Genomic DNA, 27,158 nt, shown 5'->3' with positions numbered 1-27,158 from the left:
TTTCCAATGCACAACATACTGAATGTAATGTGATGATTTGGAATTGTAGAAGAAGGAATTGTAAGAGAATGGGGTTGGTCTTATGTCTGACTGGAGGAAGTATGTTAAATAATTTACATGATGAAATCCTAATGAATGTTCTTCTGGGTACTGATGGAACTGTACCCAAATTAGAAATGCAGTAAAAAAACAAAACACTTACAGTATTTCAGCAAAAAACACAAAACATCACATGGGCAACCAGACTTATTTCTCAAGTATTTCTCAAGATTCAAAAAGCTCAATTATGAGCTTACAATGCCTTAGGCTATTTCCTTTCTGACCATTGGCCTCATATGACAGCAGCTCCATTACAGCCATGGAGTTTGTGACAGGATACAGTCCACTGCATGACAGTGCAGCAGCACATAGTGTCAGGGAAGCATGTGTTTCCTGCATATGTGATGCAATGACAGGCACACCTCCCACACACACACACTCACACACACACACACACACACTTCCCACCTCACACACACACACATACACACATGCACATCTCCAACCTCTCTCTCTCACACACACACACACACACACCTCCAAAGTCTCTCTCAAACACACACACACACACACACACACCTCCAACCTCTCTCTCTCACACACACACACACATACACCTCCCACCTCTCTCTCTAACACAAACACGCACACAAATACACATCTCCCGCCCCTCTCTCTCTCTCTCTGTCGCACACACACAAACACACACACACACACATCTCCCTCTCACACACACAGGCATATACTTCCCACGCACTCACACACAAACACAAACACACACACACACACACACACAAATGCACACACACACACACACACACACACACACACACACACACACACACACACACACAAATGCACACACACACCCACACACACACACACACAAATGCACACACAAATGCACACACACACACACACACACACACACACACACACACACACACACACACACACACACAAATGCACACACACACACACACACACACACACACACACCAGGCGTTCCAACAGGCTGGTGGCTCCTGGGGAGCCCTGCCTTCAAGCCACTCCCAGCACCCACAAATTAGACAAGTGATGGGTGTCTAACCACCAACCTTCACCCCACCAAGCCTCCAGCCTTTGATCCAAAGCTTGCAAAGTTTTGTAAGAAGAGGAAGAGGAGGTGGAGGAGGAGGAGGAGGAGGAGGAGGAGGATGAATTGGCTATGGCAAATGCAAACTCCCAAATGCCTACAGCAGATTTTTCCCCCCGTTTTTTGACAGCTCTATTTTTTTGTGTCAGAGTTTCCATGGTAACACGCGAGAGGTTCTAGAATGGCAATTAACTGTCTCTATTTAAGGTGACTGAAGACATGAGTTATCTAGTTTACCTATGCATAAATTCAGACAGGTATGACAGGCCTTTTGAAATGTTTTATTTGTTGCTCACGTTTTCTTTATGGTGCTCCACAGCTGAAAGACATGGTGAGCATAGGGCTTACACAATCAAAGTCATGTAACGGAGGAATAATAATCCTCAACAATGCCTTCTAGACATTCAAAATCAACACATGTAATTTCTATAAATCAATTTTGTATCGCCTGTGAATTCAACAACACCGCTGTATAGAGTAATACAGGCAAGGATGTTGTATCCTAGAAAGTAAATAGTGTTCCTAAACATTAGCCTCGCTTAAGACCCACAGTGAAGGACAAGTAGGGCTAAGAACAGGGAGAGGACATAGGGACAGGGTGGCACTCTCAGGAGGATATAAATCAAATCATTTTTGGAGCACAGAGCAGTTCATTTCCTGTGCTCTTTCTCTTTCTCTCCTGTCTCTCTCTCTCTCTCCCACTGTCCACTGCGAAATCTGTATTTCGTTTCTCCAGATTGGCTCCACTTTGAATGTGTGGCCATAATTGACCTTGGCCGTTGACAGAGTGGGGCAGCATGGTTCAGACAGAGATAATAAGCCCATTCTCCCTTGAGTGGGAGACAGGACAGAGAGAGAGAGAGAGAGAGAGAGAGAGAGAGAGTAAGATAAAGAGTGGATGGCAAAGAGAAAAGAGAGTTAGAGGAAACAGACAGAGAAAATGAGAGAGACAGAGGGAGGGAGGGTATTGGAGTAGGAGGATGAATGAGAAACCAAGAGGAAGAAGCAGGGGGCTCCTCAGAAAATGAGTGAGAGATACAGAGAGAGAGAGATAGAGAGCGTGAAAGACAAAACATGATTTAGAGGAACAAACGCTCTCTGTTTTGCCAAGGCTGTCTGGGAGTAGACGGGGCAGAGAGACATGGCTGGAAGGGGGCGAGACGTGGCGTATCAGGATGCAGAGCCAGAGAGCCACGACGCCGGCCGGCAAAATTGTTTATGAATGCCGGCAGCATTGAGCCTATTAATCCCTTAGCAGGAAAAAAAAGGTCAGTCAGTCTCCAGGAAGAGAAGGTAGCGGTTAGCGGTTGACAGCAGACACGAGCTCATGTACACAAGAGTCACGTCAACACAAGGGAGGAGAATGAGAGTCTCGCTGCGTCTCAGTCCCTGATAAGAAGCCAAAGCGAGCGAGGAGGACGCCACCAGATGCAAATATGTGGCAGGGTAGGGGGGAGGCATTAATATGGAAAAGCCTCACTATGCTAATGTGTGCTTTTGATGAGGCTTGTGAGTGTGTGTGTGTGTGTGTGTTTGCTTTTGATGAGGCTTGTGAGTGTGTGTGTGTATGTGTGTGTGTGTGTATGATGAGGACTTGAGATGTGAGAATGATGAGGAAGGGGCTTGTTGTTTACAGAGCACAGTTGGCATCCATTTCACACGTAACATGAGCTCTGAAAATGACTAGTGATTTTCATCAGTTACACGGGTGAGTAAGAATAGACTACCAAAGACTATATGCATGATTATTATATAGACTTATGGATTATAATTATAATCAATCGCTCATTATGTATTTGCATATTTGTGCTTATGCTCATTTGTGTGTATGTAAGAGGATTTGTGTGTGTGTGTGTGTGTGTGTGTGTGTGTGTGTGTGTGTGTGTGTGTGTGTGTGTGTGTGTGTGTGTGTGTGTGTGTGTGTATTTGTGTATACCTATGTATAACCAAACACTATGATCCTAGTGTCAGAGCTCTAGCTGCTCCTTGGCCTCCTGTGTCAGTGGCAGTGCTGGGAGGCTGATTAAAAACTCATCTGTCTCCACTCCTGGCAAGGCCTCCTCTGTTGTGACAGCTGCCTTCCCCCGGACCAGGCCCGTGTGGGCCGCGGAGAGCTGAACACGTACAGGCATCCGAATCCCCCTTCCAAGCCAAACGTCTGGTATTCTTCATAGTGCCGCTGACACAGAGCTCCGAGACACCTCGTGATTTACACTCTAGCACTGATGGTGGGGTGTTACCGTTATTATAACAAATACAACAGAAAAGGGCCATGAAAGTCGGTCAGAGTCTAATACTGACAATGAGATTGAGATTGAGATTGAAACTGAGAGTAACAGAGAGTCACAGAGAGGGTAGTATTTGCTAACTGATGCTAATGGTTAATGGCGATCTAATGGATACTGAACAAGTGCTACCGTGTTCAGTTTCAGTTGAAGACTCATAAATGTCTGACATGTCACTCTCTCTCTCTTCCTCCAGACGAAGGTTTCCTCTGTACATTGCCAGGAGAAATGTTTACGTGCCAGTCAACAAAGAGCACTCATGCTTTTTAAGAGCAGGGCCAAGCAGAAGCACTTAAGCTCTGTCTGAAGCCTCCCTAAGGGCGGTGACCTTTTAGCTGTGTTTTGATTTTTTAACACCCACCCTAGAAAAAGCGAATCCCAGGGCTCTCGGATGCTCTTTCACTGCCTTCAGACCTTGCCCTCTAGTGTACAGCATGACAGGAAGACATGAGAAAAGTAGAGAAGGACGAAATCCTTTCTTTAAGTGTTTCAGGTGGCGTGGAATATGTATTCTTCACGTAATCCAGTTATGACTAAAGAAGCACGCCGTAATCTCAAACACAAAATAAGAGTGGCACATCCACACAATTCGCTCATGAGAGATGCTGAATCATAAATGATCCAATTTGATCAGCTAAATTAATTGATTATAATAGCACATGTTATTAGAAGACTTGGGTTTACCTTCAGTCTTTCTTAAATTTGATTTTATGTGCTTCCTTGGGCAGCACTATTTATTACTGATGCAAGGACCCTGGAATAATAACCTAGCCTAATAACTCAAACAGGGACCATTTTATCTGCTTCAAAATGTTGTCCTTTATCTGTAGTTACGGTATGTCAGCATGAACATATCTGTACAGTAGGCTTTAGGGCACAGAGGTCAGATAGCCCAGACTGACACGTTCACATGTGTTTTCCAGGTCTTGAGCTTCAATCCGCCGCCATCACACAGACACAGGAGTCTTTCAGCAGCCACCACCTCGGTGATTTCTCGAGGCACTGATGGTAAATGGAAGTCAGACAGGGGTTAAGCCACCCCTTGGCTCGCTGCAGCCCCCCTGAGACGACACCAATCACTCCCTTAACAAGGCGGCGAGCTCCCCTGGGACACAGCGACTGAGAGGCATGGATCACATGGCCACCCTTCTTCCACCCTCACCCCAAATCATACAGGCTCATCGTCAGCCAACCTGGGGATTGTGGGAAACGTAGGACTGGCAGGAACCCCTGGTTTCCTGGAGGTCACCATGTTTGGAGGTGGTGATAAAATGAATGCTGATGTTAGTATGTCACCATGAAGGAAATGTTATTTAATGAAATTATAGAGAATAGGCCAGCACTGACAAAATAGGTACAATCTGTCCGTTCAAAGACCTTATTTAAAGACCACGGAATACTGCTTTTGTCAGAGAGTTGTAAAAAATCCCTCCTCTAAAAAACTACACGCAGACTTTCTATTAATGGGATGACCTCCATATATTGTGTTGAGTAAAATGTAGTAGCACCGGGCTCTGAGGTAAACTCACAGCATCCATCAGTGGCCTGCTAGCCTAGCCTGCACAGCTGCTGGAACTGCTGAGAAGCCGACTGGCTGGAGATTCTGCAGGTGCGTCTCTGTATTTAAGTCTGGCTAGCAGGCTGGGCTCTCCTACTGCAGGGATTCCTGCCTACCGGCATGGGCACGCTGTGTGTCACACAACACCTCACTCACACACTCACTCACACAGACATGTCCTTCTCTGTGTTGAATGAGAGACAGACAGGAAGAGATTGACAGATAACGTGGAGGAGAGACATAGGAGGAGCAAGAGTGAGAGAGGAAAAGAGCCCGAATGAATGCAAGAGAGAGGGAGAGAAATGGATATTATCTACGGAAGGGCTGGAGGAGACGACATTTCAGGCTGTGGAGTGAGAGAGCCACTGAGTGATCGGCCATATTGCCATATTGCCTCCTGCCGGCACTGGCTCAACCAGCCGCCCATTTGTCATCGCTACCTCCAAACAGCCCTGTGATGTCCTCGTGAGAAGGCTGCCACTGGCCAGGTTTTAACCAGACATCACCGGCATCATGAGCGCACTTCTGAAATCAGTCGTCAAAGTGGCCTCAGGAGCTTGACATGAAATGGAGCCTCCTGCTGAGGACTGGGACTGTTTGGTAGAAGCGGCGGCAGGTTTCCCGGTGATTGAGAGTGCCTTGCGCCCCGCCTGCCTGCCTGTGTGTCTTGGGCTCGTGCGAGAGACTACTGAGATGTACATTGGGCTGGAGAGACACATTGGGTTTGAGGGGGAGAGGCAGGCATCACTCTCTCTTTCTCTGTCTCGCTCTCTCGCTCTCTCACTCTCTCTCCCGCTGTGATGCCACTTGTGACTGGACAACAACACTGGGAAATAAGGACAGGTAATGAGGTTCCAAGAAAAACTCAAACAATTTTCCACGTCAAAGGAGTTCATCTGTGCCTGTTTGTGTGTACTGTATGCGTGTGTGTGTGTAGTGTAGTGTAGTGTTTAGTACAGCCTACACATGTGTTTCTGAACACATGCACATGTGTGTGCTGCAATTCATGAAGGATTTCCATGTAGGATTATCAGTATATGAAACTTCGTAATCAAACGCATGCATTAACTTTAACTGGGTTTATGATGAACTCCTGGGGGGGGGGGGGGGGGGGGGGGGGGGGCTTTTAGCTTAAACTACATCCACTTAATCAAGTCCACTGTAATGAAGGCATTTCTCAGCGCGCCCAAATATCACACACAGGGTACTGGCTTATGTTCTCTATGTGGTGATTCATCAGGTTTTCAACTGTCCATTTACTTATATCATAGTTATATCACTGGTGGAAGAGGATGGGTATTTGTCATCAGGTTTACCAGCCAAACATTTGGACATGTGTTGTATTGCCAGAACCCATGCAACCACTACACAACAACGATGCTTCTGTGCCGTTGGGAATTCGGACACCCCGATCACAACACTGATTGAAGGCTCAAGACTTAAAGAGAGAGAACCAAACCATCCTTTACAAAGTGAGAGAGAGGGAGAGAGAGCAGTGACCTCAGTTTGGCCGCAAACCCTAGGTCTCAGTAATGACACACCATGCACTTAAAAGCCTAGCCAGACCACCGTGACACAAGATCACTTCGACCCATGAAAAGAGAAGTAGATAGATAACGGCACATCACCACTGGCCAGGCAAACTGTCTACCCAGCTGTTTTATTTTTCCAGTTCATGTGAATGATCCTGTTCTGAGATCAGGCCGTGGAGGCACATTGCCAGAGCATTGGTATATTAAAAATAATTAATAAAAACCTGGCCCATCGGTTTGGTTGGCCATCACGTCACCATGTCTGATGAAAGTGACTATGTTCAGCCGTGATGTGCCGTAACTGGCGCTTCAATGGCTCACGGCTGACAAATATCGGTGTGACCTGAAGGCCCCTATTCCGAGGCGAGCGGCAAACATCTTTTGGTGACGCTCAGGGTTGAACTGTTTATTGCCGCACAAAGCCGGTGCTTGCTGTCTGACAGCTGAATTAGCATGCGTTCATTTTCAATGTCATGTCATTAAAGTGCAGTAAAAAATGTCACCACCCCACAAACATCATTAGGGGGAAGAACAAGCTGTTGGTTACCCCGGTGGCAGGTCCTTCTGTTTTATAACACGTGCACTCATTCTCTCTCTCATACACACACACACAATATTAAGCGTGCTTGAAAGCTTCACACTCATTAAAAGCTGGCTACAGTTTCTCACAAATTTCTCCGACACTGTGCTCAGTGTGAGGGGTGGTGTGTGGGAGGTAGCCAGCAGTCACACTTGCACAGGGTTATTAAATTACCTCCATTTGCTTCCCTGGTTATTGGCTATGGGAGGGAAACTATACAAAAGGACTTATACTTCACCTCATCGAAAAAAGGGGGCAAACAGAAGTCTTGGCCCACGCTGCCTCAAAGCAATTAATGCCGGACCAAGACCAAGCCACTACTGTGATGTGAGACGGCTTCAGCGCGCCTCCACGGCAACCAATGCATCACTGTCTGCTATCGGCACACTGGACCGTAGTGCAGATTGTTAGCAGGTAGCTTCCAGGGGGCCGAACTGCGGCAGCAAGGAGCGCACACATGACACAATTCACTTCCTCCCCCATCTCGTCCCTCTCTTCTCTTCGCACACAACAGCAGCACACACTCCCACACACCATAAGTCTGCCTCCACCCCCACACACACCATTTTGTCGATAACGAGAAAGGGGTGCAGAGAGAACTAGCAAGAAAGAATAAAAAACAGAGAGAAAGAGAGACAGGCAGAGTGGAGCTGTGAGGCCTCAATGTGTGTGTGAAAACTCAGAGGCAGAGGAATCCCCGAAAAACTCTTTCAACTAAGGGATCCCTTTTGAAACTGTTTGAGACACACACACACACACACACACACACACACACACACACACACACACACACACAGTAACAGAAACAGACACAGAAACGGAAAAGCAAAGGGTGAAGCTTTCCAGCGCCTTCACTGCCAAGACTGGCCACGAAAAAAAAGCGATCCCGGTAAATACAGCTGAAGGATTGTGGAGATCTGCGGACGCGATCGGCAGTGTGCGTTACACAACACAGCCATCTGTGCCTAGGCCTCGGTACAGCAAATCCCCCGGATGAAATGACAGGATGGGGGGAGATAACACTATCATCTCCGGCTCTGCTGCCGTTGTTACCAGGGGAAAGCCTGTGCTGTTCAAACCCGCCAAGCCAGACATCACATTTTGAGATGTGACACGTTTTTTCACTGATGCACTGTTTTGACGTGGTGAAGTCAAAGGAAAAGTCTCGAATGCAGAAGAGAAAAACATGGTTTCTCTGTACTGCTCAGAAAGCTTTCTACTCCTAGAGAGAGAAAAAAAAGAGTGAAACAACAAAAAACACAAGCCTCTGAGGCCTGGTGTCCATCTCTGTGCACCATTACACACAAAGGACCCTCGACGTGCTAGAAGTGGACATGTTTTATTTTAGTCTGTGATGAGGGTGCCCATCAGCGACTTTTTAATGTGTCGTGATTAAACTGTCATCTGTTTTTATATGAGAGCCATAAAAGGGTGGCCTTGGCCCTGAATCCGCTCCCCGACCAGGCCAGCCCCACACCCTGCCACATCATACCTCTCTCAAACTCTGTGTTGCTTTTCCCGTGTTTGTGTAGCGGCTTAGCAGTAGTAGTACTAGTGTAGCTCTATGTTTCATATGTTTCAGTGTGTGTGTGTGGGTGGTTGTGAATGAGAGTGTATTTGTTTATTTTTGAGCGTGTATGGGTGTGTGTGTGTGTGTCTGTGTGTGTGTCTGTGTGTGTGTGCTTGCATACATGCCTGAGAGTGTATGTGTGTATGTATTTTTGAGTGTGTGTGTGTGTGGGTGTGCGCCTGTGTGTGTATGTGTGTTCTGAATTTTGTGATGCTGAACCCTCTCACCCAGCGCACTGCAGCCAACACCATGATATGAAATGCATGAATAAAGCCTGAGTGGTGCTGATGAGGCGGGGACTGACCTGGGTTAAATGTGCACAACCGTATCCACCCACAGTCATTCCCCTCCCTCTCCCTAGCCCAGCAGAAAGCTGCTAACACACCAGAGAAATGTGTGGCACAACCACAGGCTCCCTACTGGATCCCTCCTCATCCTCCTCATTCTGAGTCACTGGTGCTGCTTGCTCCTCTGCTGCTCAAATTATTAACATGAGTCCACACGGAGACCAGCGGGGGGTGGAGTTGGAGGGTGGAGAACTGGACATAGCACTGAGATGTAGTCGCCCGCAACCCCACCACCCCCCCACCTGCACCTCTCGGTTCCGAAGCCTACCATTCCGCTGACTGACATCCCCAGCGGAAAAAGAGAGAGAGTGGCAAGGAGTGGGAGAAAGAGAGATAGAGAGAGACACAGTGAGAGAGAATGAGAGCGAGAGAGAGGCTAGGGGAAGATTGAGGGGAATTAATTGTTTCACAAGAGCTTTCACCATTGATTTGATTGATACTTGCTGGCTGGAGTGAAGCTTGATAAAATGTTACTTTCATTTCACAGTGAGGAAATAAAGCCCACACCAGAAGGGATTCCTGTTCGTATGCATGCGTATTGGTGTGTGTTGCGTGTATTTGTGTGTGTGTGTATATGCAAATTAGTTTGTGTGTATGAGAGTGCACTTGTCAGCATGCGTACTATGTGTGTCTGTATGTGCTGATGTTTGTGTGTGTATGTATTTGCATTTCTCTCTGTGCGTGCGAGTATGTGTGTGTGTGTGTGTGTGTGTGTGTGTGTGTGTGTGTGTGTGCGTGATACTCTCCATCTCCCTCACACTCCCTCTGTGTGATCTGCTGGCAGTGTGAGTGCTCCGGAGGGACGCGGCTGCCTCTGTAGCTGTGAACCCAGCCAGCCAAGCAGGCACTAGGACAGTGGCGCAGCCTGTTAAGATGCTCGTCGCTCATTAACTTTTCATTGGAAGCCCAAAAACACGAGAGAGAGAGGAGAGGAGAGAGGAGCTTTCCCAGCACGAGACAGACTCTACCTACCCAGTGGAGGTGAGCAGCTGTAGGAGCTATGGCGAACTCATGGCCATCAAAGAGCAGAGGGGGAGGCCGGGAGGAGAGAGCAAAGAGAGAGAGAAAGAGGGGGCGAGAGGCGGTAGAGTCAGAGAGAGGGGGGGAGAGGGGGCGTGGGAGAGAAAGATAGAGGGAGGAAAAATAGAGAGGGAGGGGATGTGGAGGGTTAGAGACAGAGAGAGAGAGGGAGGGAGGAAAAGGGGGGGGGTTAGAGAGAGAGGGAGGGGGAGAGGGGGGCGGGTGGAGGGAGTGGAGGTGGTGAGAAAAGACTGACACTGAGAGAGTGGGGAGGCAGAGCTGAAATCCAAGGTTGTAAAGTATTCACTGGCTCAGCAGTCTCTCCCTCAGTAACAGCACTGTTATCTCCACAGCCTGTACCAGAGAGTTGGGAATACTTCCTACATAATGGCAGCATGTGTGCATTGTGTCAGTATTAAAACACTGATTTTGGATATTATCGTAGGACTTGACAATGGCAGGCCAGGTTTGCGAAACAATTCTTCATCAGTGAGGGAAAAGGGCCATTTTGGCTCTTACACTGTTGGACTGAGGGCCAGTTTCAGCCTTAAAATCACGGTCTTGTGACTGTAATCCAGTACGCTTCTTGTTAAATACAGTGAATTGCTCCTCACAGTACTCTAGTTGTCCGTCTGGTGTGTGCGCTCAAACAAACCTTGTACACAGTCCAGGTTCTGTGAATGGGAAACTAACATTGTGCACCAAACCATAAACAATTCCAGACAAACAATACGGAAGAGCACGGAGGGAGGTGTGTGATTTAATTGGGTGTTGAGCTCATATATCATCAACGTTTCACCAGCAGGCTCTTCTTTACCTCTACCTTTCAGACTGTATGCAGACTCTACCTTTAATGGGCATGACAGAAGACCTGGTGATATAGGCCTTACGTGTGTCTGCTGGAGGTTTCAGAGAAGTTAGGGCTTTATCAAACATGAAACGGAGGAAGAGGAGCTGCTTAAACATCCACACAGCACTTCTTGCTTTTTAGGAGCAGATGAATGGATACTTTTAAGCCTCTTGAGAATCTGCGTAACCCCAGGCTATTGGACATCAATCAGTATTGCACGGAATGTGATGATACTGAAAAAGGAGCATAACTATGTTTCAGGGAGCTTGATAAAAGTTCCAGCTTTGGCTCAGACTTTTTATAAGGCACTTTATCTTCAGACATTCCTGCATCTCTTTATCTGAACTAATAGTGAGACTACTTTAAAGACTCTCCCCTTCCTTCCCTCCCTCCCTCCCTCCCTCCATCCCTCCCTCCCTCCCTCCCTCTCTCTCTCTCTCTCTCTCACTCTCTCTCTCTCTCTCTCTCATTCACACACACTGTTCCTACCATACCTGTACTATACCCATTAAGCCTAGTGGGCATTAATGTAGTCCAGCAATACATGACGGCTATTAGGCCGCTCTACAGCGATTAGTGCAGTGGCTATACTCATGTCAGATATGGCTAATTACACCTCAACATTAACACCACATTATGTGGTCAATGTTCATCCAGTACTACATCCTAAGGACTTTCCCCAGCGTCTAATCCAGCTCTAACCCCACATCATCTGCCGGCTTTGACATCTCAGTTGTGTCCCCCGGAGGCAATGAGCGATGGATTAAGTCTAACCAGTAACAAGCTGAATATATAAAGAGCAATGGCCTACTGATCCCTAGCAGTGAATCAGCATTCAAACTCAATATTTCCTCAAAACAATATATTGTTTCATAACAATTTGGAATAAGAACAATATCGTTTGTCTTCTCCGACATGTAAGTGGATGTACTAAATTTGAATGCTCAGTCAAGACAGTCGATATGTAACGCTAATTATAAAGCAACAATAGCTTTTGGAGGAGTCTGTGACTCTCCTTTCTTCTAAAGTCCCACAGCGTTCTGTGTGAGATGCTCCTCAACCCCTTTGCAGAAGCAGTTGTAGCTCAAACTTGACAGTCATGAGGTCTCTGACATTGGGGCGTTGGCATTTGCCAAGATATTTTCCTACTGACTATTCATTGATGGCAACACTGACCAGTCAATGAGCACTTAATAGACTCTGGAGCTCCTCATAGTGGTACTCTCAAGCAGTCAGTGCAATGTGCCGGAGGCTAGTACACTCCCTAGAGCTCCACATAGTTGTACCAACCAGTGCTATGTTCTGTATAAGTGCAATTCTAACAGAAATTGCTGGCACCCAAAATAGTCTGGGCGGATAGTTTCTGTCTTCTCCTGAGTTTTTTGTCAAGACACTCTGTTGATGTTACCAGCCATTTTTCCTGTGTTTGTGTGTTTGTGTGTGTGTGTGTGTGTGTATGTGTGTGTGTGTGTGTGTGTGTGTGTTTGTATGTATGTGTGTGTGAGAGAGAGAGAGAGAGAGAGAGAGAGAGAGAGAGAATAAGAGAGTTTTTGTGTGTATCTGAGTGTTTGAAACCAAGACTCCCCAAGACTGACAAATGTCCACAGGACAATTTTTCCTTGATTGTGATGATTGACTAAAAACCTCACACATCTGAACCTCTCCTGCACTGATTTCAGAATACAATCTAATACAAACAATTCTCCAATTTTCAAACTATCAAAAAAACATATGAACCTAAGCATCTGTGTGCAACATAACCTGCAGAGCACGGCTGGCCTGCTGCCTCTCTGCAGGGACCTGCCTCAGACGGAGAGGTTTTCCACAGACAAAGGGAAGGAGGCATGAAGACAGAGGAGATTGCATTGTGCCCGGCGAGGTTCAAATGACAGGGCCTTAATGGAGACACAGGAACGCTCCCGCTTGGCCCGCTCTGTCACAGCCCCGGAGAGAGGCAGAGGCAGAGGCAGAGGCAGAGGCAGAGGCGCCCGGCCACGCGACTACTAATGGGCACGATGTGCTCAGGTCACTGGTTAGAGCGCAAGCAGTCAGAAAAAAGTCCAAATGTGCTGTGCAGCACTGTGCTGCTTACAGTTAGTTCATTAGAGAGACAGGACTGAAGCAAAACCATATAAACTGTGCATAGACATTTCTGTCAAATGACTGAGGTTGCTGCTCCTGTTGTGATGCTGTGTTGCTAAGTGAAAAGAGTGATCATTTTGCGGGGGCTGAATATTATTGGTTATAATTTTGAACAGATTCACTGTAGGCCATGCGAACATTTTTGTGTGTGTGTGTGTATGTGTGCGTGATGTTTCCATAATAAAACAAATTTGTATTATTTATTTAAAAAAAAAACTATATAGGGAAAGTTCAGCCTCTTGATGAAGATGTAGTACATTGAGGACTTTGGCAGCGACCATATCTGATTCCCACCCCTCTCTCTCTCTCTCTCTCTCTCTCTCTCTCTCCCTCCCTCTCTCTCTCTTTCTCTATCTCTCTCTCTCTCAGCTCAGATCGATGGACAGCTCTATATGATCAGCCAGCAGAGGGGAGAATCAATTGCCCTAACACGGCCGCCCTGCCGACAGCTCCGCATCCACGACGACACAACGAGCAACATGCCGGTGAATCAACAAACTCACGTCCTCTCGACCATCGGCAAAAACATGGCAGCAAAGCAAGGCCACCCGGCTCCCTCAGTGCCTCTCTCATCTCCAGTTTATTACAAACATCCCCCCCTCCGCTGTCCTCTCCTCTCCTTTGACTGTTGTTTGATTGTTGCTCTGCCATATGCTCTGTATCACCATCAGGGGGAAGTTCTTTAAGGGGGAAGTTCATGTCCTCTTGTTGAGATGGAGCAGTGGACACTTTGAGTGGTTAGAGGCTCAAATAAGTCATAAATAATGGGCCTCATAAACTGGTGAAGGACCTGAGCTTACAGGTCCCTGTCCTGTAAGTGCCTTTAATGAACATAGGAGGGCCTGTTTAAAAAAGGGTTGTAATGTGACAATAATAAACTTAATCCCTCTGACTCATAGAGAGAGAGAGAGAGAGAGATAGAGAGAGAGAGAGAAAGAGAGAGAGAGAGAGAAAGGAAGGATGACAATTACCCAGTGGCACATTTGCAAGAAATAATGAAATGTGTCAACTAGCCCATCCTAGCCCAGCGGCGGAAACAAATCCAGAACACATAGCATCGACCACCACAGGAGCAGTTCAGTGTCACAACAGCTCAAACATCACATCCAAAGGTCTCTGAGGCACTTATCTCTAAAGCCATAACCACAGCCAGCGTCGTGGGTTTAGGTGCAGCACCAGTTCCAGCTCGCGATATGGGCTTTTAATACGCAGGTTTGGTATCGGTCATGGAAGGCAACTAATATAAATAAACAGAGGCTATCACTGCATATTTAATGCTGTCAGACTTCCCCAGTGTACCCCGAAGACAAACACACAAAGAGCAAAGAAAGAGAGAAAGAGAGATAGAGCAAGAGGAAAAAAATAAATATAAATGCTACATTGGTCAGGGTAGCCACACACAGTATTCCATTTAAATGTTGTCTGACGGTGAAATTGCTTGAGCGGCCATTACAAGGCTGACCTTGTTTCCTCAGTGTTCCTCAGATGAAAATCCTCCTTGCATTACTAGCGGGGGACATACACAAAGACACACACACGTGCGCACACACACACGTGCAAACACATGCAAACACACACATACACACACACTGAAAGCAGACTTTATCACTCCCTGTGTTTTCTCTATTTCTCTAGCGAGAATCCATTTCCCACGAAATTGTTCCTTCCTACTGATGTCTTTTGCCATCGCTATTCAATTTGTTTTTTAATGCACCTGTAAGACGGGTGGGATGTCCATGGTTTTCCCCGAGCAATTTCGGAGCAAACGCCATATATTCCTTCATGGGGCCCCACGGCAGCCATTAAAAAAGGTGTCAAAAAGTTCAATTGAGACCTCCATAATGGCCCAAACCAGGTGTTAGCCCCTTTTCTGTTACTGTTACATCATTCAGAAACATTATAGATAACATCATTCACTAACATTATAGGTAACATCATTCACTAACATTATACGTATATACCATATAGGTAGAAGAAAACGGACTCTGGTCATGGTGAACAACCACCATTATGAGGTCAGACAGAAAAAAAGATACATCTATTTTTAGCTGCGTTGGCCGCTGGTGTGGTTACATATGCTGCGGCAGCTATGTTAAACAATGCTGTACTTTGTAGTTCATTAAGCTCGTGGAGCGGAACTATCACCAGTTCCTGAAGTGCTGTCACAAGATCTCTACTGACACTGCCACTGTCACTGAATTACAAGACACAGTGACTGAGTTATGCTGCAGAAACAATCAAGCTCCTTTAGTACAGATCAGGTCTCTCTCTCACTTTAATTATCTCTACCTATCTTTCTCTCTCCCCTGTCTCACCCAAAAGGACTTCACTGAGTAATTAAATATGAGGGAGGCGATTAGGCCTGTTAGATGATTACTGTTCCGTGTTCCCTAGGTTCTTTTCAGCCGCGAGATTCACTAGTCTGTCTGAGAGGGGACAAACTTTGTTAGGTGACCTCCTCTGCCTAAATACATTGGCGTTGACCCACATCGAACAGCTGAACAACAGCACTGGGTATCACTGTTGAAGGTAATAATGACTGCTGTGACACTGTTTGTTGTTGTCGATTCACCAATGTCACTGAGAAGTGTGTCAAGCTGGATATAGACTATGCCGGACCGATATATGACCTATGAAATAGAATGGCTTATCTGTCAACCCTCATCTGGTTTAATCTGTTCCTTCTTTTAAAAGTAAAAAAGTAATAGATGAGTTCATATGTGTGGCATAGATAACATGTTCTTATGCGTTTGGTGCCATGCGTAAATTATTCCTCTCGGGCTGTGAATACATCCTAGAGCATGTGTGTGTGCGCGTGGGGGTATTCTTACGACTGAGGGAGACACTACGACAACACCAGCAGAAATATTTCACACTGCGCCATCTGTTTCAAGAAGCTCACAAGAGAAAAAAAGAAAAAGAACTCCCTCGCCTTATTATCCCACTCACTGATAATCATTTTCTCCTATTGTGATTCTGACAGCAATGCTGCGGTTCACAAACACTACTCCCGGTAAATAGTCGCTGTGTATAATGTATCGTAAAAAAAAACAAGAATAATCAGACTGAGATGCTTCACAGCTTCCAATCACGTGAGATTAAGACAGTTACCAAACTAACAAACTGTTATTTTTTGACAGTGACTATGGATACAAGCTATCTACCAAACAAATCATAATGCCATAGTCGGATAAGCAGCTGCTATTCCGTGCATAAGTCTGCATACAATAATCATAGATGCATATTTTTAAGGGTGTTCTTGCATGCTAGTGACAGAACTCCGTAGTCTTCTGTCATCCGAATAAATAAATGAAAATGAAAAATATGTGAAATCATAGATGTCGACAACACCATGACTCACCATGATAACATGAAGAAGGAAAGGTCAAAAAATAACAGTTTGGTAGTTTGGTAACTAGTCTTAATCTCACGTGATTGGAAGCTGTGAAGCATCTCAGTATGATTCTTCTTGGTTTTTTTCTACGATACATTATACACAGCGACTATTTACCGGGAGTAGTGTTTGTGAACCGCAGCATTGCTGAACATGAAGAAGGAAAGGGCTGCTGTAGCTGGGACAGCGCCTTTAGCTTTCCTGTCACTGAGAAGACATTTGTTTACTGCACATCCTGGAACCCATCAACAAGAGCAGCAATCAATTCCTCATAGAAATGCATGAAGAGACAATAATGACTGACAGACAGGTCCAATGCACATGAAGGTCAGCCACGTCACCACTGAAGTATTCAAAGAATGGGTTTAGACATGGGAATTCAAGTTAGACTTCACTGCTCATAGGGCATAGCTGCAAAAACATGGAAGTTATAACTTGAATAAAGATATGTATGATAATATATAATATTTGGTGAATTTAAATGTGTACGTATATACCACATAGAGGGAGATAACACCTCTGTTGACAGTGAAGAGACTGAAGAAGAACTAATATCCACTTGCCAACGTCATTACGCCATTACCACACACCCCAGAAATGAAATGTAAAATTAATAATTCCTATAAAACTTCATAGTCATGATTAAAATAATTATCTGTTGACTGAGGATAAGTATTGCTATTTAAGATGAGATAAAAACAATTAAAGAACTGTAAAACTAAATAACCAACCGACCAAATTAAATAAAGGCAGATTTGTACAGTTTTAGAGACAGACAGGCCCAGACATACACATACCATATGCCATAGGAAAGCTAATTCCCATCATAGACAGTGACCCAACCACTGCCAGAGTTTATCCCACATGGTCATCCCACTGTCCCAGCCTGCCAGTCTCCATAAGCACAAAAGGCAGCTCTGGCCATTGTGGATAAGCGCTTAAGGTAAAGCTAACCTGCCACCTGCCAACCCGCGGAATTGAATGAAAGACCCTGCACAGAAAACCCAGCAGGGCATGAAGAGCCCGACCCCTCCGTGGACGAGTTTACGAAATTGGGTGAGCCCAGACAATGGCAGGAGAACAACAAAGTGTTTAATGGTGTTCTTCTGCCCGAGAATGAGAATTCCCTTCACCACACAAGATAGAGAGAGAGAGAGAGAGAGAGAGAGAGAGAGAGAGAGAGAGAGAGAGGGAGAGCGAGAGAGAGCACAAGAGAGAGAGAGAGAGAGAGAGAGAGAGAGAGAGAGAGAGAGAGAGAGAGAGAGTCTTCTTAAAAGGGCAGGTGTGTGCAATTCTCCAGAAGGATTGCCACATCAGGTTATATTGCTGCTACTGAAGCACATCAAAAATTGGGATCAGTTCCTTTTTATATGCAACCATAAAACGTGTGACAGGCTCAAAAGGAAAGCCCTGACATAGAATTGCACTTGTTTTATTATTTATTTGCTTTAGTAATTGTTTGGGGCCTGCTATAAAGCAATGATCATCTCATTTCCTAATGCTACAGCTCCCTGAGCAAAGAGCTAGCCGTGCCAAGTTTATGGCTTACTGTCCAGGGAAGCATACATGCTGATAAATGGCATACCCTCTCTGGACTATGAGTCACACTGAATAAAAGCATCTACTAAATACATGCAAATGTAAATGGACTGTCCCCAAAGGTAGCCTAATGTCTTTTGTCTGCCCTTATATGCACCGGCCAGGAGATTCTGCCTCATTATTCAACAGGAGAAACCACCCTTTCGACGAAAACACTGTCCCGAATGATTCTATGGCCCTTCAGTACAAAAGAGATATATTAAAACTAGGAGAGATTAGCCAACGTTCTTCCACTTTCTTCTCCCCTCTCACAAGTTCATTGTGCTCAGAACCCGAATAATTTGGATCCCATCAACTCACTAATGCTCACACAGGGCTGAAAGAACCCCCTCACACACACACACACACACACACACACACCCACACACACGCCTATGATGCCTACTGAAGGCTTTTAATGAGATTCAAGTCCCTTTGCTGAAAAGACTATCAGCTCCCTTCATTTAGCCCTGGGAGGAAGAATGAGGGAACCACAAATCAAAGTGGGCCATCTGCATGTTCTTCTTCTCGGCTTGATTAATTATGGCACAGAGGCAACAATTGATCATACACTATCAAATGCTATTAATTTGCCACGGAAAATACTAAAATAAGGAACTTAGAATTCACCGCTCGGCAGGGTTATCACCTCCATGTAAATGGGCTGGGTAATTTCTCAAGTGAATTTTAATGCACATGGATTTTAAATGCATGGAGATGCTCCAAACGAGGCATTCAGCGACTGAAACGGGTGATGGATGTTGCATAAATGGCATCTTGAAAGCATAACATTTGGTTTGTACAGTAAGTGTGACCTAAATGGCGAGGCATTGCTTTTAGATGAGAGGTCAACTCTGGGGCTTCGCCATCTCAGTCTGAGAGCGAGATAATGGATGGATAGAGAATTATTTTTTTTGGGGGGGGGGGGATGGGGGGCGGGGGCAAAGAGGTCCTTTCTCTTTATTCGTTATTAACCCCGTCCTTTCAGCAAGGAAGAGAGGGGTGACAGAGGAAGGTAGAGAGAAAAGGAACGTGGGAGAAAAGAAGAAATAAGAAACGACAAAAGAAGCGGAGAAATAAGGTGTGTGGGCGCCTGTTTCCCGTGTTGAGTTGCCTAGAGAGGCCATTAGTGGAGAGATGGGCAGGCAGTGGCGTAACATAAGATGGCGTGCTCCTCAGCGCTGGAGCTGCAGTTGGGTGAGTCGTTACGGTTCTAATGGTCCTGAAGGGTCTCCGGTTCTTACACACACAGAGAGAACCCTCCCTCTTCTCTTTCTCCACACTGTCTCCATTCACCCCTTCCAGAGAGTGAGTCATCACTAATGCCATAAGAGCCCTCGACTAATGGCCAGCACATCTTCTGCACGAAACAAACTGGACCTAAATGCACTTGGTACACTCTGGTCTATGACAAAATAAGGTACAGGCTTGTTTCTACTCTAACAAAAACTGCAAGAAGGGATGAGGTGCGGATGGCGTACTGTCATACTGTCCTATATAACAAAACAATAAGAGGATGATCAATGCAAACACCCCACGCCCAAATAAGGTGTTGAGGAAGACTACTTTGTGTAATCAGGCCTCGGCACAATTGATTGACGAGAGCACGGCAGAGCGGAAACAGGAAAAAGGATCAGTGACTGAACTGGTTTAGATCCGCAGCGCGGCTGCCAGTGAGAAATATGCCGCTGTGATGTTGATGGTTATTGATAACTGGAAAGGCAGGTTAGGCTGGAGGTCCTCTCTGCTAGCTGACCCTATCTGCACGATACAGCAGTGCCTTATATAACAGTCATCAGCAGCTTTAGCCCTCAGAGTACTAGGTTACCTCAGGCTACTGGGACTGGGAGAGGACTACCTTCACAGCTATAGATCCTCTGCCGTGGAATATGGAGCACGAGTCAGAGTCAGTCAGAGTCGGACAGAGATAGAGTTAGAAATGTGGAAATCAATTTAGGGTTTTTTTACAATGAGAGAGGAAAGGATAATTGTAATATGAATGTATTGTATGGTTAAGCTGCAATCCTATTATGTTCATATCCTCTCCTTTGTGGGTAGTTTAGGCCAATGTTATTAGTATCTCAGTAGTGCAAATTGATGTACATTTGGCTGAAATGGACACTTATCTTCCTTGAGTTCTCTGCAATTATTGAAAATATGAACATGTGAGACCTATTCCAGTATTGGTTGAATTAAATCAATTATATGAACTACTGAATAAACAACAGATACATGTGAACTTTGCCTTCAGGTCAGGATCAAGTACACACAGGCAGAGCCGGTTCAGACCTCCATGGGGCCCTAGGCAAAATTCTGCCAAGGGGCCCTCCTAACTGAACCCCCAAAATTTTCAACCGTCGCACCTGACACCCAGTGCTTCCACTCATCCCCCCTTTAAATATCTTGCATATGTTATATAAAAGACTACAAACTCTGAATCACTTGTGTTGGAATTAAAACCATTTTATTTAGCAGATCCATATTGTCCGTTTTCTGTTGAAGTGGTTGCTAGGCAAACAAATTGAGTCATGAGAAGACTTGAGCTTAACAAAACGACATGTTTTCGATTTACAATGACCGTGTCTTTATAAAATGAAAGGAGAGTAAAAATGCCATAATAAACAACGTACTAACCTCAAAACATCAAACCAATACTTCAAGCAACAGTTTGATATTTCTCGGTATGATCTCACTCTATTAATAAGTGTTTATTATTTAGCACCATTGTCATAATATTTCACGAGTTTTATTTATTCACCAAGAATAAATCGTATCTGCGTCTATATTTGCCTGTGGGCTATCCAAGCAAACAAACTTCAATCTTAGTCAATATGTATCCATTACTTTCCATTTTGTTAAGTGCAGTTATAACTATACAAGGCTACAACTAAAATTATAGAAGCTAGCAAGACGCACACAGAGACCAGGGATCCCCAAGGGCTCACCGCCCTGTAGGTTTAACACGGACTGTCCCTCCCTCTCTCCCACCAGGAGAGGCGAGTTATAGGCTTTACCTGACTGCTGCTCCCGCAGTTCATTTTCAAGTTCCTTCCTCTTCCTTTTTTCATTCCCCGAGGGATAGCTCCGCTTCATCTTTCTACACTGATGATGCAATGATGCGCATGGGTATAGCTATCTGACGTCCGCGACGGACAGTTACGTTGTCATGTTTTTTTTTTTTCCCACGGGGCCTTTATCATAAATAATACATTTGCGGGGCCCTACGCAACGTGCGTAGTGTGCATGTTGAAAGAACCGGTACTGCACACAGGCTCGAAGACTAAAAATCCATTGTAAAGATAAGAACCGAGGAACCAATATGAACTGAACTAGACAAGGGCCGCCGTGCTGCAAGCCTCCTGCATGCCTCCTGCGTCACCCAGGGAGAAGCTCCTCTCACGCCACTCAGCGGCAGGACACTAGAGGCCACTCGCTCATCCAGCCCGGTACTCACCGATGTATAGAGGTGGCCTTCTCCATTCATGGCGATGTATAACCCTGTCTTCACCGACTGAATGGCGACAACTCGAAGACCCACAGGGATGAGGTTAAACAAAGCTGTGGAGAGAAAGGAAGAGGGTGGAGAGGGAAGGGGGTGGGGGTGGAGGTGATAGGAGGCGAAAGTACACTTTGAAATTCATATTTGGCATACAAATTATGTTATAATTTTAAATACACTTAAAGGACCAGTCAAATCAGCGAATCTCTATTAGAAGTGCTGAATTTGTAATTGTGAGTCTGAGTTGCTGTTTTTTTCTAGTCCCTGCTTTTCAGCTGTTTCATCAATGCAGTGTGATGTGTGGACATACCTGTCTTAAGAGCATGTTGTTGATATAAGAGATACAAATTTGGCCTTGGATATATTTTCTATAATATCCTATATCTTACAGTTGACCACCCCTTCTCTGGAGCCCCTTGAACCCACCGTTAGAGGCTGTACCATGAACTGATGAAAGGTCCTGTTTGATTCCATGCACACAGACATTCTTTGAGATTCTTTTTTTTTTTTTTACAAATTAACAGCTTTACAAAATCCAGATTTGAAGAATCTAAATATTAAGAACACATTTAACCTGTGGAACACTGTAGAGGTTCTATGTAGAAGCTTTTGTTCTAAAAGTGCACTGCACGGCACGGCTCCACGCACAAGAGCGGAAGCCATTTGCCTGAACAGTTATGGGGCCTTAATAGGTGTCACCAGTGGTGCATGGCTGATTTAATGACTCCTTTTGTTGTAGTAGCATGCTCTTTGGGCTTGTTAGGAAATGGCTACTGTTTATGCAAGCGGGAAATAACAGTGGTTGGCTGTGACACTAAGTGCATCCACATGCCTGATTTAAGCCTGCAGTGCGATGAGCTCGAAGGCAATTGGTATTGGCTCACTGCTGCTGGCCCAGGCCTGGGAGCTGCCTGACTGACTGATTTAGGGGGCATGGCTCTGTGAGTTTTGAAGTACCTCAGAGACAGAGGATACTGGCCAGGTGAAGTGGAGCGTCATCCGCAGAGAGAGAGAGAGAGAGAGAGAGAGAGAGAGAGAGAGAGAGAGAGAAATAGAGAGAGAAATAGAGAGAGAGAGAAAGGGTGTGAAAGGAGGATTCCAGTGCTCAGGATTTCATTCCATTCTCTTTCAAAACGTATTGGAAGGTGTGTTTTAACATCCATGCCAGAATTAGAGCAATCTGTAGTGTGTGAACATGTGTGAAGGTGTGTGAAGGTGTGTGAATGTGTGTGAGCGTGTGTGAACGTGTGGATGTGTGTGAACCTTTGTGTGTGAGTGTGTGTGTGTGTGTGTGTGTGTGTGTGTGTGTGTGTGTGTGTGTGTGTGTGTGTGTGTGTGTGTGTGTGTGTGTGTTTGCGCCTACGTGCATATATGTACTATGTGCACCTACTGTATGTATGACTTGCCACATACACGAAGTGACATATGTCATTTCAACTTGGAGGGCTGAGTGTCAAACTATCATTAGAGCTCCAAACCCAACTCACATTAACCAGCTCTGTTCCTGCCTGGAGCACACAGCAAGCAGCAGCCAGCCAGGCTAATAATACCACACACACACACACACACACACAGACACACACACACACACACACACTCGCACACACACTCTGTGCCACTTTCCCTCCTTCTCCCTTCTTCTCTCAATCAACCTACCCCCCAATATACACACATAGTACAGGTCTTTCGGGAAAACTGCTTCCTGACTATAACCTGAAGACTCATATTTGAAAGGTGCAATGGCACAAAGAGACCAATATAATCTCCAGCCCATAACACCATTACTGCCATCTTAAACAACCCTGTATTCACCTCTACATCCACTATTTTACTAGCCTGACGATGTCATACTCATAATTCTAGTCAGAATATGAGTCTGAAACTGAACCACTGGGCTGTGATTATGGAGTGTGTTTCAACGAACCAGGAAAGAAAATTCCTCTTCGCTGAATTGGATACCTAGAACCAATCAGAGCAACGTAGTATTACCATCTGATAGATTAAACTTTTACCTGATCCCGTAGGAAGGACGGCAAAAACATCTTTTCAATCGACAAATGCCTTGATCGCGTTTCTCTGTTCCTCTTTCAAAATGAATGCACTGTCAATATCTGTTGAGATATGGCTGCTCACGTTACTTAATTAGCACTCAACGCTGGAAGCTACCATTTGTTTCAATGTTTTTTTTGTCTACGCGTTAGCATAACCTATCACTAATGGTCTAGAGTGCTTCAGTTAAGACCTACAATCCTCGGCAACATTCGGGTTGCACATACACAACTAACCGAGTCAATGTAGACATAAAAAAAGTCGTGTAGATAGCTTAAATCATATAAAATATGTCCCACTAAGCTCCCGAGACGGCGCCATCTTTGTTCGATGTATATTCTATCTATCTAATCAACTCAAGCGTTGGTTGTCTTGTCTGTCCATCAATGTATAAAGCCCGCCTTTACAATTTGATTGTTCAGATCACTTTTCTGAGACGTTTAATCTCTCCCAACTACCTCAAGTCCAGACTGAATCTCCCAGACCAAAAATTTTGTGGGCGGAGTTCAGGCTGGTATCCAGGCTACTATTTTACCCTTCATATTGGTAAATAGGGCAATATTCTCCTTCTTTGCCTGAGTAAATGTCCCATTAGTTTGATGTGGTGTCAGGGAGTGGCATATGTCAAATATGTCTGAATGCATGGATTCAGTTTAGCACAGAGTAACGAGGGAAGGGAGGGTCTGAACTCACAAGAATTAGTGCTGTCATCCTTGGTCCCATCCAGAGATCCATCTGGGTTCATTTGCAAGTAGTATCCCTGCCTGCAATATAACCTGGTCACAATACCCTTGAGCTGGGGATCTGCAAGAGACAAAAAGGGGGGGAGCTAATTAGTCACATGAACACATTTGACAACAGTGCGAAGACAATGTCATTACTTCAGATATAGTTATAAGTAACAGGAATTGGTAGAGGCAGACTTTCAAAACATAGCTTTCTCACCGAAGATGTAGGGTCAATTACAAGAAAGAAATGGAAAGAAAGAAAGAAAGAAAGAAAGGAAGGAACAGAGAGAGAGAAAGAACAGATCAGGAGTGAAAGAAAGGAATAAAGGTTCAACCATTACAGTGAGGAAACCCCATTAACTGCTTTGACACACATTCATTCCTAAGGAAGAATGGTACTAATGACGTGACACGACACATTATGGACTCAACAGCATCCTCTTTAGGTTCTCCATCTTCACTACACCTGTTCCTCCTGTCTCTGCCTCCAGTTCACTGATTACAGATAGGATATGTAGTTCACTCATGACATTCATCCATCTCCATACAATATGTAGACTGACACGGGTGGTGGTACACCTTGCCTTATATACACTGCTCATATTTCTGTGTATTGTCAGATAAAGACAGACATCCTCTGCTTGGCAGGCACAATCACATGACTGTCTTACCGATGAACAGAAAAATGTAACCCACAGCCATTTATACGGCAACAATTAAGTCTCACAAGTGGGAGCCAAAGGCTGTGTGAGCTGAAGCTGAAGCACTTCTCCAGCGAGGTGCGGCGTGCATGTCCAACAGTCCAGCTCCGTAGGCTGGGAGGTACACACACATACACACACACACACACACACACACACACACACACACACACACACACACAGACACAGACACATGTCCAGCAGTCCTGCTCCGTAGGCTTGGAGGTACACACAGACACACATACACACACAGTATGGCCAGCAATCCCACTCCGTAGGCAGGGAGGTACACACACACAGTAGGGCCAGTTGGCTGCTCCACTGTCCAGTGGTGCAGAGGTCAGTCAGCAAGCTCAAATCGCATTGCTGGTTTCCCATTCTGCATTACGAGCATCTAGAAAAACATTTAGTTTTGTGCACAAGGGAGCACGTGTGTGTGTGTGTGTGTGTGTGCGTGTGCGTGTGCGTGTGCGTGTGCGTGTGCGTGTGCGTGTGCGTGCGCGTGCGCGTGCGCGTGCGCGTTCGTGTGCGCGTGCGCGCGTGTGTGTGTGTTTAATGTAAAACAGCTCTTGTGGTTAGGGGATTGAGGTTGGTTAAGATGTTGTTGTTGTGGTGGTGTTGAAATAAAAATAAATAAATCATGAATACGAAATAGGGAGAATACACGTGGGTGGGGGAAGTTCTATGTAATGGAGAGTTCTCTTTGCATATGTGTTCATGTGTACATGTGTACATATGTACAAGTGTACATGTGTACATGTGTGTGTTAAACCAGCCTGCCTGTGTGTGTGTGTGTGTGTGTGTGTGTGTTGTGTGTCATCCCAAAGCCCTAGCCTCACCCTCAGGGCCAGTGCCATTCCTATCAGATCTAAAAAGAGACTCTTAGACTCTTATCTGCTGTCTGCCCCTATCAGCTCTTAAACCAGCCCGCAGGTGATGAGCTTTCACCTTCACCTATGCCTAACAGTGTGTGTGTGTGTGCGTGCATGTGTGAGCGTAGATTTGGCTGTGTATGTGTGTGTATGTGTGTCTGTGCCTCTGTCTCTACATTTCAGTTTCTATACTTGGGTAACTACGTGAATGTGTGTGTGTGTGTGTGTGTGTGTGTGTGTGTGCGTGTTTAGTTGTGCATAGCTGTGCCAAAGTCACACCATGTGTCCATGTGTATATGAGTTTGTGAGTGTGCGTTCACATTTGTCTGTCTGTGTAAGCCATTATTAATTATTTGTATGCGTTTATGTGCACGGCATCACAGGTCAAGTATGTGTGTGTGTGTGTGTGTGTGTGTGTGTGTGTGTGTGTGTGTGTGTGTGTGTGTGTGTGTGTGTGTGTGTGTGTGTGTGTTTCATCATGTGTATGTATGTTTGTATGTATGTGTTTGCATCTCACACAGTATATGCATGGGTCCGTCATGTTGTGCTCAGGTGAAAATCCACGTCTGGCAGCTTTTCCTGTGGTCTCTGTAGCCCGAGGGCGTGTTTGTGTAAGGACAAGGCTGTCAGGCTGGGGGAAACGCCAGGCAGCGCCCTGACCTTTCCCCAATAGGGTAGAGAGAGAGAGAGAGAGAGAAAGAGAGAGATAGAGAGAGAGAGAGAAAGAGAGAGAGAGAGAGAGAGAGAGAGAGAGAGAAAGACAGACTGAGACAGTGTAGCCAGAGAGATGTCCTTACCCAGAAACGCTACACGATCTACGGGCTTACAAGTACAGCCCTAACAAATGTCACACGTAGCTCCAGCATATCTCGAACACTGCAGTACTGTGCGTCTCTGAGCTGAATAGAACAGCAGCTACATCACTGTAGGTGTGTGAAACAGTGCAGCACAGTGGGAGGACTTATGAAAGAAGATTAAAAAGCTTCTGTATAAAGACGAGATTCTCGATTTTGGTGAAAGAACAAGAAAACAGGAACAGTTAAGGATCCATTCCCATAATGTAAATGCAATGGTGCAAATGATGCCACAAATGAAAAGACTATTCTGCCTTTTGGAGTTCAACGTAATTACGATTTAGCTAATTATTTCTGAAAATGATTCTAGTGTAATCAGTTTTTCACTTCCAGAGTTAGCCTGTTTATGTCCCCTAGAAACATCAAGCGCCCACTGCATGTCTCTTTGTAGTTATTCTCGCCTTTGTGTGGGGTAGTGCATCGCT

At 45.4% G+C, this 27,158-nt stretch overlaps 1 protein-coding gene across 1 annotated transcript in view; it reads right to left on the bottom strand.

Moving 5' to 3' along the window:
- The window catches only part of fgf14 (fibroblast growth factor 14), a gene marked incomplete at its 3' end in the record, with an annotated part of 128,188 nt that overhangs the window by 7,712 nt on the left and 93,318 nt on the right, over nt 1–27,158 (bottom strand). Inside the window, exons 2-3 of the mRNA XM_080838653.1 lie at nt 24,272–24,382; nt 21,485–21,588 (exon numbers count right to left, since the gene is read on the bottom strand). Coding sequence (XP_080694779.1) covers nt 21,485–21,588; nt 24,272–24,382 — 215 coding nt within the window. The remainder of the gene's footprint in view (nt 1–21,484; nt 21,589–24,271; nt 24,383–27,158) is intronic.

This window comes from Sprattus sprattus (assembly GCF_963457725.1).
Source record: "Sprattus sprattus genome assembly, chromosome: 5".
Classification (NCBI taxonomy): domain Eukaryota; kingdom Metazoa; phylum Chordata; class Actinopteri; order Clupeiformes; family Clupeidae; genus Sprattus; species Sprattus sprattus.
This window is presented reverse-complemented; position numbering and strand designations above follow the sequence as displayed.